The sequence below is a fragment of the Dryobates pubescens genome, chromosome 3 (genome assembly GCF_014839835.1).
Source record: "Dryobates pubescens isolate bDryPub1 chromosome 3, bDryPub1.pri, whole genome shotgun sequence".
Classification (NCBI taxonomy): Eukaryota; Metazoa; Chordata; class Aves; order Piciformes; family Picidae; genus Dryobates; species Dryobates pubescens.
In genome coordinates, this window is record NC_071614.1 from 17142136 (window position 1) to 17156559 (window position 14424).

General features: G+C 42.9%; 1 protein-coding gene across 1 annotated transcript in view; it reads right to left on the bottom strand.

The window, feature by feature from the left end:
• XRN2 (5'-3' exoribonuclease 2) overlaps positions 1-14424 on the bottom strand; it is a 66666-nt gene that overhangs the window by 2661 nt on the left and 49581 nt on the right. The window contains exons 28-29 of the mRNA XM_009905217.2: positions 8410-8470; positions 2010-2151 (exon numbers count right to left, since the gene is read on the bottom strand). Of these exons, the coding sequence (XP_009903519.1) occupies positions 2010-2151; positions 8410-8470 (203 nt within the window). The remainder of the gene's footprint in view (positions 1-2009; positions 2152-8409; positions 8471-14424) is intronic.

Genomic DNA, 14424 nt, shown 5'->3' on the forward strand with positions numbered 1-14424 from the left:
AGAGTTCTGAAAACTGATCCTATCAACAGTCCTCATCCAAATCTGAAATATATTTAACACCACACTGGGGACCAGCTGGGCAGCACAGCCAGGACTTGAGCCCCGCTCTTAGTTTCGTTCCCACATTTAATGGGGACATTAAGCCTAACATGATCATAACCCAGGCTGTCCAGTTCTGCTTACAGTCAAAACCAGTCCTGTAAAGGTTCGTAGTGGTCATGCCTCCCCACTGTACTTGGGGGAAGCGTGCACAGTGGCATACTTGCCTCTGTTTTTCTCTCTGCTTCTTGTTGCAACATCAATGTGACAACAGAACGAGCTACAGGCAATCCCTACTTCAGCCTCAAAAGCCTCCACTGTACTAAAAATGCTTGAGGGTGGGAGTGGGGGGTGGAATCAGGGAGTCTCCCTGCTGCTAACAAGGGTTTAAGAGTTGGGAGCACTGGGGCAGACTGCTTGCTGGCTATAGAGCTTTTCAGCAGCACCCTGTAATCCTGCTGTCGGCAGACAATGCTGAGAGTGGTATTAGCAGCTCACAGGCTGTTTCTGCTGGGCTGCAGTCCTGAATCAGACACTGAAAGCAGAGGGCACTGCAAAAAACCTTCCTTGCAAAGGCCAAAGGCTCTTCTCTTCCAATTTTGGGTTGCCAATGCACGTTTTTATTGTGTTAGCTGCCTCCAAAACTCCTGCACCAAAACAATGTCGTGATGTAGGAGCAGTGGTGACAGATAAGCACTACCTGAGCCTCCCACTCTGCACAGAAAGCAGACAAAGAATCAGAGAAGTGCTAAAAATGCTGTAAGAAGGCTTTCAGACATGCTACAGTTTGGGTGGCACCTGCAGCCCCTGCTGTGTAAGCAATAATCCAATGCACACAGGGAATTTATACCCACATGGAAATGACTCTCTGCTGCCAACAGCCTGGAGAAACAGCCCCAGAAATTTGACCCCAAACTGGACTGTACTAGAGGCACCAATGGCTGTGCATGGGAGAGGTGGGCAGAAAGGAAAAACAAAGAGCATACACTAAGAAGTGACCTGGCTTGAGGGCTTTTATGAGAGGAACTGAACCAGGGCTGAACAGGAGGTGAATTTCTACCAGCTTGTGCCTCAGTTTCCACATAAAGGACCTGGAAATAGCATTGCTACCAAGCAGCTGGGCACTCTTCCTCCTCTTTCCCCATGAGTGGTCACTAGCCTTCCCACAGTCGAGTTTCTGACTTATCAAAACAGCAACATAACTTGAAGTTTAATAGAAGTATCTGAAATGTTCTTTAAACTACCAGACAGCACTGTGAATACTTGCATTCTTAGAAGAGTGTATGCAGATCATGTTTGTACTGGCAGCACACACACACAAACAATCACAGCAGCAGAATCCTCTGCTGCTTTCAAGAAGCATTTTCATTCTGTGGCATTTTCATGAACTGATGACAAATTCACCTCTAATTTTAGATGAGGCTCTCTTATCACCATCACTTGTCTTCATTTAACCACACAAAGCTATTTTCACAGATGTGTTTATTTCTCTGGCTTCCAGAAGCTAACATTTGCATTTAAGTAGTTTTCCAGCTAACAGCTAATAAATATTAGAGGAGAACAACTAACAAAGTTGTAAGAAGCTACATTTTGAACACAGTGGGGAGAAACCCTTCTAGCCCTAAAAAGTGTGGCTGACAGATTTCCTCACAGAAGAGGATGACTCTGGTTGAAATACTTGCCTACAGATAATGTTTGCTCTGTGTGTTGTGACTTGGCAGCACACTTGATCTAGTTTTAAATGGAAAGCAGTTGGTGGCACAGTCATGGCACAGGTGTTTTGCCACACGGAGGGGCTGGACGAGGCTGGGAAGCTTATCTGTCACGGCTTTCCCTGGTGACACCAGTCCTGGGCTAAAACCAGCTGAAGAATACCTACCTACACTGTGTGCACTCTTCACACCCACCCATGAAGGAAGCCTGACTCAGGAGGAGGAGAAAACATGCAATATGGGTCAGCATCTCCATACCTGTCTTCCCCTGTCCATCCGATCTTCAGGTCTCTGTGGGTAACCCATGGGTCCACCTAGCCCCTGGTACTGGTTTGGTGGGTACTGGTTTGGGGACTGCAGCATGCGGTTCCAGGCAAGAAGAGGAGCGGCCCCAGCAGTTCTGCACAAAGAAGAAACACACTGCAGCATGAATTTAGCTCCCAGAGACAGCTTCACACCACAACCCCCCAAGACTTCTACAGTCTTGCACGATAAACGATCTGATTTGTCCCAGAGTTAGACAGCGTCCCGTCCGCTGCCTGTGGCGCTGCTGTCAGTGGTGACGTTGTTAGAGAGATAAATCAGGGAGGGGACAACATTCTCCGACCAAAAGGCCACATTTACTCGCTGCTTCCTTCACCACAGCTGGAGAGCTTCAGAACCAGGTACTGCCACGGGCGGCAAATTCAGTTTCACACATCAGAAACTTCCCCAGTTCCTTGGAAGGATTCCGTCCCTCCTTTATTTTAGGGACAAATTCGCCGGTCTAGTGGGCAGCGAAGGCAGATGAAAGCCCAGATAGCACCAAGTTAGCTAAATGCAACACACCATCCACAGAGTAAACATGTGGGACACGGGGAGAATGAGGCTTTCTTTTCTAAATGTCCAGACTCTTTCTGGGAGTCCATTCTTTCGAGTTAATTGCAGGTTGCAAATGAATTCTTACGGCGAGTATTCTGAATCTAGGGTAGGGGCCTTGGCTGCTTTTTCCCATCCATTATTCCGCTCAATATGTCAGAAGGTCTGATCGGGAAGAAACCTTTTCAAGTTCTATTGATGCTGTTTTCAATTGACCACGGTGACCTAGCAACATAAGCACTAATTGGCATGGACTGACTGACATTTGGTGTACAGTTTAGATGGGAACGTAAATTCAACGTCCATTATAACCCAGTTTGCCATCCCAGATTACTGACAGCAAGAAATGTTTTAATTGCCTTCAAGTGCCTATTCTAAGGTTGCAATTATAAAAGCAACAGGTATAATGCAGCAAATCATTGTTTGATTAAAAATATTTGGAAAAATGATATTGCCATGATCTAGTCTTTAAAGCTGAGCACGGCGGAGGGCACAATGCCCGACAGAAACCGTAACAGTTTTTTCAGTACAAGATATTGTTGCGAAGGGATTAAACAAAAAACCCCCAAACAAAACCCACCCTGGATAGCTGAGACAGTTAATCTTCTCTGACCCCTGTTTAAGAGAGAATCAGCTGAAGGGTGTGCAACCAGCCTGCTGAGAGGCAGGGAACAGCAGAGAGCGTGAGCACTGCAGCTCATTTAGAATAGAATAGAATAAACCAGGTTGGAAGAGACCTTCAAGATCATCACGTCCGACCCATCAACCAATCCAACCCACCAAGCACCCCATCAAGTCTCCTCCTGAACACCTCCAATGATGGTGACTCCACCACCTCCCTGGGCAGCACATTCCAATGGGCAATCACTCTCTCTGTATAGAACTTCTTCCTAACATCCAGCCTAAACCTCCCCTGGTGCAGCCTGAGACCGCATCCTCTTGTTCTGGTACTGGCTGCCTGGGAGAAGAGACCAACCTCCGCCTGCCTACAACCTCCCTTCAGGTAGTTGTAGAGAGCAATACTACCTGCGGCACTGCTGAACTGGAAGTTACTGCCTAGATTTGCTAGATTGAAGTGGTGGGATTTCAGCCTTGGAAGAGTAACCCTGCCCACAGGCTGAGAGAGGCTCTTTCAAACACGCGGAGGACTGTCATGATTAAGGGAGGACTCACCAGCTCTACTGTGCTGGGCAAACTGAGCTTTGAGCAACTGAGGAAATGGTGGTGAGAGAGGGAGGAGTGTTAAACACACACTTTGCCAGCAGGGACAGAGGCAAAGTCGGAATCAAAGCAGGTAAAGATTAAAATGAATGCAAAGGGGCATTTGGGAGTTGAAGGCTTTCTGGGTTTGCATGCAAATGGCCTTTGATTCACACTGAAGCTGCTTGACCTGGTCAGATTCAGACCTACCTGAACTTACTGAACAGGTTGCCAAAGGAGGTAGTTGAGGCCCCATCCCCAGAGCTATTCAAGGTCAGGTTGGACAAGGCCCTGAGCAACCTGATCTAGCAGAGGATGTCCCTGCTGACTGCAGTGGAGGTTGGACTAGGTGACCTTTGGTGGTCTCCTTCAGCCCAAACCATTCTATGATTCTGTGATACAGAAAGGTAATGGAAACTCCTCTCACCTCTAGAAAGGAAATAACTTCATTCCTGGGTATAAAAGTATGAGCTTTACCTGATAAGTATTCAATTGGCAAATGTGCTCTGCAGTCAGTGTACTAAATCTGAACAGTGGTGACACTGAACTGTGTGGTTTTAATTTTACCTTCAGAGGTATGCCTAGAAATGTACAATGTTATCCAGATGATTGCTAAGGAGGAGTAATACTGGATTTAAAGTAATAGCATATTACACTTTCAGAGACTAAACACTCAAACATCAGTATTAAAAGCATGATATTCCTTTGAGGACTAACTTTTTCTCTTCCCATTATTCCCAGACAACAGCATCCTCCAGTACAAATACACTGCTCAGCCTTGAGGAAACTCTCAGGGAATTATCTAAATGACTTCAGCTCTAGGACTTCCATCAACAGTCACTGTCTCTGTAAGTCTGCTTGTCATAAACACCCTCAGTGACTGATGACCACAGGCCAATACTTCCTACATGCCTGGAATGGGAGAGTTCCACACAAAGTTCATTTGACATTAATCAGCACTTGGCAAACTGTTTCAACTTCTTATTTTAGTGAAGTGCTACTTAGGAATACATTAACCAGGGAGGTGGGAGTAGGTTAACCAGAGAGGTGGTGGTGCCACCATCCTTGGAGGTGTTCAAGAAACGTGTGGACACGGCACTTTGGGGCATGGTTTAATGGCCGTGGTGGTGGTGTCAGGTCTGGGACTGACCTCAATGATCTTAGAGGTGTTTTCCAACCAAAACAATTTAAACACATAAACAACAATGCCACTACAATGTTGGGGCATTTTTTGCTTCAAGGACATGTGAAAGAGTGAAGATGGTGATTTGCAGTCAGAACCCCTACACATTCTAGAGGATAAACCCAAAAGGTTTAGATTTTTGCCTGTCAAACTGCAATCAGGAAATTCAAGCCCTCACAGCACTTGACTTGGTGTTCATCTAATGCCACTATTAACTGGTGATGCAAATCACCTGAGGGTGGAGATTTGCATGCAGCAAAGCTAGGCCTTGTGGGTGACAAAGAACAGCTGTGCCACTTGGAACATCACAGGAGCTCCCACTGGCAGAGTAACTCAAATGCACAATCCACAGTTACCATAACTTACGACCAAACTAAAGCAGGAGTAGCTAAAACACAGCTTCAGGAAACTTACTACAGCAAAAACATTTCTGTGCTGCAACTCCAGGCTCTTTGGAAATCTCTTCCACTAGCAGGTTAAACAAAAGGATTTGCTTTCCTGGCAGGGACAGAGCTCCTTGCTTATCCCTTGCTTGATGTCACAAATGAAGGGTATTGCAGCCTCCTGCAACCCACTTCATCTGAAAAGGCTGGAGCAGGGGGTGGCCCCTCTCTCAATTACTTTCTTCTCAGCAGCAGAGGTGATGGAGAGCTGAAATTCTCTGCTGCTTGCTTGTTGCTCCTGGAGCTGCATCAGCAAGCAAGAACAGCCCAGAGGGTAGCACAAAACTCACAGCTCCCAGGGAATTAACTGGGAAACTGAAAACCTCTTGGGGAGATTTCAGGACAACAGATCAGACATTTCGCCACTCAATGCACCTAACCTCTCCCTGTTTCTGTTTAAACTTTTGTGAAGTCTCCATGCTGCACCAGGGGAGGTCTAGGGTTAACACTGGAAGAAACTTCTTCACTGCAAAGGTTCTCAAACCACTGGAACAGGCTTGTCCAGGGAGGTGGGTGAATCCCTATCCCTGGAGATGTTTCAAAGGCACTGAGGACCGTGGTTTAGCATCGGACTTGGCAGAGGTAGAGAATGGCTGGATTCAATGATCACCATCCTTGGAAGTGTTCAAGAAACGTGTGGACATGGCACTTCAGGGCATGGTTTAATGGTCACGGCTGTCTTAGGCTAATGGTTGGACTGGATGACCTTAAGGGCCTTTTCCAACTAAAACAATTCTATGATTTTATGATTCTTATCTCTGTGTGGCCTCTAACTCAACACTGGCCCTAAGCATCTGCTGATTGGTTTCCCAAACCAAACATCTTCCAAGAATACAGCAACACTGCTTCTCCTCAGCACTGGAACTGGCAAGTTAGTGATTTCCACACACAATCAGAGGTGTAACAGAGCACCAGCAGAGAGTGGAAGTGTTGTAAACACACTGTTGTCACTCAAAAGCTCCAACAGCATTCTCTAAAGCTCCCTAAAGTTTATCTCCTAGGTGAAGAGGATACATCTTCAATTTGAAGTTGTGTGGTCACTTCCAGTGCAACTCAGGAGCAGCAACCTTGTGATAGGATTCTGGCTTGAGAGGCAGTTAATTGGCAAATAAAAAAATAAATGTGTATTTTAAGTGAGAAAGAAACAGGATTCCTGGCTGAAAGGAGTTATTTGTATGTGAATTAATAAACTCTTCTGCTCAGCAAAACTAAACAGCCTGGTAAAAATGATTCAAGAATAGCACTGTAAAAATAATGACTAGTTCCAGCCCTGCAGCAGTATTTCACAAAGAACTGGTGCTATATAAAGTGAGCTTAAAGGTGTGGGAATAGCAACTCCCATGGACAAAGTCACATTAAAGTTTGTAATGCAAGATGAATTTCTAATGCAATATCCCACCTTGATGTGGCACAGGATAAGGAAGCTGGACTTATTTCAATAGGGATCAAAATGGTTGCCATGGAACCTCCAGAGAGCTCAATAAATTCTCCCAAAGCTCATATTTTCAATGGTTAACATTTGCAAATAAAACCATGGAGGGGGGGGAAAAGAAGGGGGGGGTGGGGAAAAGTTGTGCCTCAGAAGAGAAACTTCCACGATCTCACACAGGCTCTCCTTCCTCCATAAATATAAATAAATATCATTATTCATGGCTTTCCCAGGTATAAAGTCCATCTGACTTAAGGATGTACAACCTATCAATGAAGGAAGGCACGTAAAACATCCCTGATTATCAAACCATGTCACATTCCTTCTATTCGATGGCACTTATTGGACTGCAGATTCCATAATCCTTCCCTGAGTCCCTTCTGCATTTAATTCAGTTCAGTCTTAAGTAGTTAAAGAAACTGTTTTCAGTGGCAACTAATAACTACTGACCTACAGTGACACTGCCCTACAATAGGCTTGTCAGGCCTGAAAAACTTGTACCAAAGAAGCTGATTAGGACTTCAAGAGGTTTGTAGCAAGAATCAATGGCTGGTCTGTACTAATGCTGCGGTTGCGGCACAGAAATGATAAAAGTGGAACACCATTAGTTATGCCTCATTAAGCTCCACAGCCTTCCTAAAAAGAAATTTGTTTAGCCTGTCCAAAAATCTAATGCAGTTTTAAGCTCTCTGTGTTCAATTTCATAGTATCTCAAAAGCTTCAATAAGATAAAGGCCAAAGAACCAAGAACGGTACCAAAGCAGCAACAGTAAAGTTAATTTTGAAGTCTGAGTTTTAATGGAAAGTGTTTTTGCCTTTTTTCTTGTCTTTTTTTTTTTTCTTTAAATACAAAGTACTCAAGCCTTTTAAAGGATAAACACAATGCACTCATAAAATATAAATAAATCATGGACATTAATTAACTTTAAACACCTGCTGGACGGTGCTATCGCAATAAATTTAAACAACGAAGTTCAAAACAAAAGAGGGAAAAACAGGAAGGGGGGCAGGAAGAAAAGAAAAAGGGGGAGGGAAAAAGGAAAATAACCAAGGGGAAAAAAAGATTTTAAAATATTAAAAAAAATTAGAAAGAAAAAAAAAAAAACACACTACCAAAGAGGGGGGGAAAAAAAGGGGGGTGGGTGGGGAGGAGGGGAAGAGAGAGAAAAATTCCCCAACCAAAAACCAGAGGGGAAAAAAACCCCAAACCCTAATCAAACCCAAAGATAACAAAAAACAAACAGAAATGAAGCAAAAACAACCAACCAAAAACAAAGAGTGAAAAAAAACCCAACCAACCAAAGAGGGGAAAAAAGAAAGCCCAAAAATATCCCCCCCCCCCAAAATATCCCAAAAGAAGCAAAAACAAAGAAAAAAGCCAACCAAAAACACCCCAAACCCCACAAGCAAAAACAAAGAGAAAAACAAACAAACAACAAAACCCAAACCCAAAAACCCAAAGGAAAAAACCCAGCTGTGAAGCTTGGCAGAACCAAGTACATCCTCCTGGCCACATTTTACCCAGCTTCATCCCTCCCACTTTACCTTTGTGGGTTCTGTGGAAACAAGGGTGTAGGACCTCGCCAAGCCTCCTGGGGTCGAAGATCTAGAGGGTAAACCAAAATGTTAGTACAGAAAAATGCAAGGTCTTAAAGATCTGTGCCCTGCTTACTCTTAGAGGTGCCTGAGGACCTGTTTTCAACAGAAAAGCTCAAACTGGCTGCACCACCAATACAATTCACCAAGTCATGGGTTACCACCACTGATTTTGATGGAGGCCCTGTGGTCATCAGTAATAGCAAGCTCAGGATTCATTAATAAAAAGGCAACTTTTTGTTGTTGTTGTTTTACTAAGCTCCAAGTTAGAAGAAGAATGGATTTTAATTGCTGCAAGTAGCACTGATTAGTGCCTGGGCACTTCTCTTGGTGTCTGTTACCATAACAACTGAAAACTTCATTTAATGTACACATTTCTTCCAGGTTCTTCCATCAGTGTGCTGTACCAAAAAAATACAGATACATACACACACCACTGTGTCACCATCACCACACACCAGGTTTGAGCCACAAAGGGTTACTGTTCACAAGATGTGCAAGTTTCCCTCTGGTGAGGCTGAGTTATTCTAGAAAGCAAACTAAAAGCCAAGTGTAATAAAAGCCAACAGTTCCACTTCATTCACCTTCCAATAAAGAAGCTGTAGTGACATTATATACATAAATAGGTTATATTTGTCTAAAGGTTACAAGTCTAATGTATTAGCTGGACTATAATACAATTTAATTATCTATGATAATTAACTAAGATTTATACTGTATAAAGTTACAGTCAGGTTGTATTTAAAGACAGTAAAAAAAAAAATTCATGAGTTAACCTAGACAATAATAATGTCATAATAATATTGTTAATAATAACAACAACAACCACCATAAAAATAATATCAATATTAACAACAATCACAATAATACCCAACTATTAATGATTTCTCTGAGATCAGTCACCAGCCTGCAAACACGAAGTTCCATTCAGGTTGCATTTAAAGGTAGTTAAAAAAACAACACTTCATAAGTTAACCTAGACCAGAATAATATAACAATAAAATATAACAACTCATTATTATAATCATCATCATTCCTGTTGTTGTTATTATTGTTGCGATAAACCTATTAATGATCTCTCAGATCAGTCTGCAGACTGCAGATATAAAGTTCCATTCAGGTTGCCTTTAAAGATAGTAAAAAATATTTCATAAGTTAACTTAGACCAGAATAATATAACAACAACAACAACAACAATAACAATAATAACCATACTAATAGTTATTATTATTCTTATTAACCTATTAATGATCTCTCAGATGAGTCTGCAGACTGCAAATATAAAGTTCCATTCCAGTTGCATTTAAAGATAGTAAACATATTTCATAAGTTAACCTAGACAATAACATAACAATAAAATAATGATGATGATAATGTTATTAGTAATAATAATAATCATCTCTCAGAGATCAGTCACCAGACTGCAAATATAAAGTTCCATTCCAGTTGCATTTAAAGATAGTAAATATATTTCATAAGTTAACCTAGACAATAACATAACAATAACATAATGATATTATTATTATTATTATTGTTATTATTATTATTATATCATCAATATTCTATATTATTATTAATATTTAATAATAATAATAATAATAATAATAATAATAATAATAATAATAATAATAATAATAATAATAATAATCTCTCAGAGATCAGTCACCAGACTGCAAATATAAAGTTCCATTCCAGTTGCATTTAAAGATAGTAAACATATTTCATAAGTTAACCTAGACAATAACATAATAAAATAATGATGATAATGTTAATAATAATAACAATAATAACAATAATAATAATCATAATAATATCTCAGAGATCAGTCACCAGACTGCAAATATAAAGTTCCATTCCAGTTGCATTTAAAGATAGTAAACATATTTCCTAAGTTAACCTAGACAATACTAACATAACAATAAAATAACAATGATGATAATAATATTATTATTAGTAGTATTAATAATATAATTCTATAATAGAATATTATATATTATTAGCTATTCTCTGTAATATAATACAAGAATATGATATATAATAACAATAACAATAATAATAGATCTCTCAAAGATCAGTCACCAGACTGCAAATATAAAGTTCCATTGAGGTTATACTTAAAGACAGCAAAAAATAGCAAAAAAGTTAACTTGGACAGCAATTTTAAAAGATAAATCATAGTAATAGCAATAACAACAGTAATCATAGCAGTAATAAGTATAGTAGTGATAATTGCAACCACACTAATAGTAACAACAACAATGCTAATAAATCTATTAATGATCTCTCCGAGATCTGTCACCAGACTGCATTAAAGCCTTGCTGGCTAAGAACTTGGCCAGAGATTCAGCCCTGCAGTTATAAGGCCCTGCAGTGAGGAGGACCACCCACTTCTCAATTGTTTCTCCTACCCAAATTAACTCCTTGCAAAGATGCAGCAGGAACAAGGTTGCTTTACACAGGCCACGCAATTAAAGGGTTGTTGTTCCTCTAAATAAACTGGTCAGTAAACAGGATAAAAGAAACAGCTAATCAATAGCTCCCCGGTCAGTCCACAACACTCAAATTGTGCCTCAATCAAAAGCTTGAGTTTCAGTGACACCTTTGATTCTTCTCAATGGTGTTTAAGTGTGACCTAATTCCAACAGCTGGTTCCAGCAGTTGTCTAATGGATGCGCCGGGATGGGACAGCAGCGCCCTGTTAAACTGCCAAGGTTTCAAGTAGGCTAAAGCTTTGCAAAAAACTGAAAGAAAAGGGGAAAGAAGGAAAAGAAAAAAAAAAAAAAAAAGAGGGGAAAATCTGTGCCTCTCTCCTAACTCTGGCTGGATTGTCTGCAGGCTGTAACCGTCTGAGCCCCACACAAACCTTTGAGGGCAGCACTTCAGCGGGGGCTGCTTGCACCCTCCCCTGCATGCTCAAGAGAACGCCCTTTCGTCAGGGGAAATAAATTCTGATCCCCAGCAGCTCCTTGTTCCCACCCAGGCTTCCTCTGGGCAGAGCTAATCCAGCCCAGCAACAGCCTGGGCTACATTTAATTTACAGATTGACCACGTATACCTCCCCCCCCCCAACATGTACAGCTCTCTGCCATACGAAGAAGGGCTGAGACTACTGAGTTTTCATAGAATGGGTTGGGTGATTGGAAGGGACCTTGAAAATCATCTGGTTCCAACCCCCTGCCATGGGTGGGGACACTTTCCACCTGCCCAGGTTGCTCAAGGCCTCATGCAACCTGACCTTGAACACCTGCAGGGAGGGGGCATCCACAGCCTCTCTGGGCAACCGGTTCCAGTGCCTCACCACCCTCACTGAAAAGAATTTCTTTTCTCATATCCAGTCTAAATCTGCCCTCCTCAAGCTTCAATCCATTCCCTGTGGTCCTGTCACAAGGAGTGCTTGTAAAAAGTCCTTTCCCAGCTTTCTTGTAGAGCCCTTTCAGGTAATGGAAGGCTGCTCTAAGGTCTCCCCCAGAGTGTTCTCAGCCTTAAGAAGCCAAGGCTTAGGGTGGCTGCCAGGATGATGGAGACTCCCTTTTGACGAGGAGTCACGTGGAAAAAGGCTGATGGGTACTAGTTACTCCTGGGGAGATTCTGATTTGACTTCAGGAGAAAAATGTTTCCCCATGAGAACAGTTAAGATTGGAATCATCTCCCAAGGGAAGCAGTGGATTTGCCTATACTGCTCAGTTTTAAGACTCAGCTTAACAGGTTGCTGGGCCACCTCATTTCAACTCCACTATCAGCTATCAAGGTTGGACCAGATGATCCTTGGGGTCCCTTCCAACCTGGCAGTGATTCTGTGAAATACACACACACAGAGACAGACAGCAACTGATGCTCACGATGAGGTATAACTGGTTACTTCACATGCACTGTCACCAAAGTAGTCTAAAGGACTGAAGATAGGTATGTGGCACTTTCAGTCTGCCAACCACAAGGACTTTTACACAAGCAGGCTGTGCCTGCTTCAGTGGTGGTGAGTTTGCTTTGGAACATGAGATCAGTGCAACAAGAAAACCCAGGTCTCTAGTGCTGCCTTCAGCTGGGGTGCCCAGAACTGGACACAGTAGTCCAGGTGAGGCCTCACCAGTGCAGAATAGAGAGGGAGGAGAACCTCCTTCAACCTACTGGCCACACTCCTCTGCCTCTGAATGCATCCCAGGATGCCATCAGCCTTCTTGGCCACAAGGGCACATTGCTGGCTCACGGTCAGTATGCTGTCTGCCAGGACTCCCAGGTCCTTTTCCTCAGAGCTGCTCTCCAACAAGTCAGCCCCCAACCTGTATTGATCTGTGGGGTTGCTCTTTCCTAGATGCAGGACTTTACACTTGCCCTTAGTGAATTTCATTTGACTTCTCTCCACCCAGCTCTTGGGCTGGATAGCAGCAGCACAGCTTCCAGGCCTGTCAGCCACTCCTCCCAGTGTGGTATCTATCATCAGCAAACTGGGAGGCTCAAACCTTTCCATCTGTAGCTCCAAACAGCTGCAGATACCGGGATGAGGGCTGGGTTTTGGCTCTGTCACCACAATCAGACTTGCAGGTCACCTAAGCCTGTCTCAGCTCTCCTTTTGCTTGCTAGCAGACACAAAATCCATAAAAATACCCTATTTCTCCACAGAGAATAATGGTGATGCTTCCCTCACCCCTCTGCTCTGTGCAGCCCGAGCTAGGCAGGACCCCCAAGTATCAGGGCAATTACACAGACTAATACAGCTTGTCCCTCCCTGGTCAGAGCTTCACATTTTAATTGAAGTTTATGACCACATTTTCCATCCCACTGCCAAGGTCAGAGAGTGCTCTAGTGAGCAATCCAGTGAGATGATGCTGGTCTCACCCTGGCAGAGCATTTCCCATTCACACAGACCCCTGCTTAAGGGCTAGTTAAAAACATGTGTCCTATTTAATCACTTTGCAGCTGAAAAGGAAAGGACTCAGCTCTCTTGCTGTAACCACATCTCTCCTTTTTTTTTTTGCAGCTCTAGGGAACAGTTTCTGAAAAGAGTTTAATGAAATCATCATCAAAACATTTAAAGCCACCTTATTACTATTCATTTGTACAGCTCTGACAGAGAACAATCTTTGAAGGGGAAAAAAGCTTGGAGCAGTGAATTGCACTTCAAAAAGGGACACACAAACACACACACACAAATTCATGAGAAGAAATGACAATTAATATTTCCTTCAGTCTTCAAAACTTGGCCATTTCCTAGACCCTATGAGGCCAAACAAACTGCTTTCCATAGCAGCCCCTCAAGCAACAATTCATCTAATCAGGGTGGCAATCAAAGAAGAGATTTCTGTGTTTACTGATTGCACTAATCAAAATCATTTCTCACATGCAGCTAATTGACAAGTTTACTGACTGGAATGGGAAGTCAGGAATCAGATCTGCTGCGCCGCAGACCCCAAGTCCGCCCCTCACGGAGTGCTGCCACACCGCACTTGACTCCCCAAGTTATCAGCACAGACAATTATTCATCAGCTGAAAATTGGCACATCAAAGGCAAATCAGGGAGCAACAGTAAGGAACACCCACAGCAGGCTCTTGAGGGAGAGCTGGCACTTGGGCTGACCGCATTGCCCTTCTAGAGTCTAATTTGACTTCATCATCCATATGAAAACAGCATCCGTGAAAGGGCAAGTTGCTCTGCTTCCACCCCCCAAAATGGGGGAATTTGAACCACATCAGCTTTGAGTTCCTCAGGATGGTCTTAATGATAGGACTAGGGGGAGTGGAAAAAAAAAAAAAAAAAGGGTGGATTCAGATTGGATGTTTGGAAGTTCTTCCCCATGAGGGTGGTGAGACACTGGAACAGGTTGTCCAAGGAAGGTGGTGGAAGCTCCATCCCTGGAGGTTTTTAAGGCCAGGCTGGATGTGGCTCTGGGCAACCTGATGTAGTATGAGGGGTCCCTGCCCACGGCCTACAAGAAAGCTGGGAAAGGACTTTTTACAAGGACTTCTTGT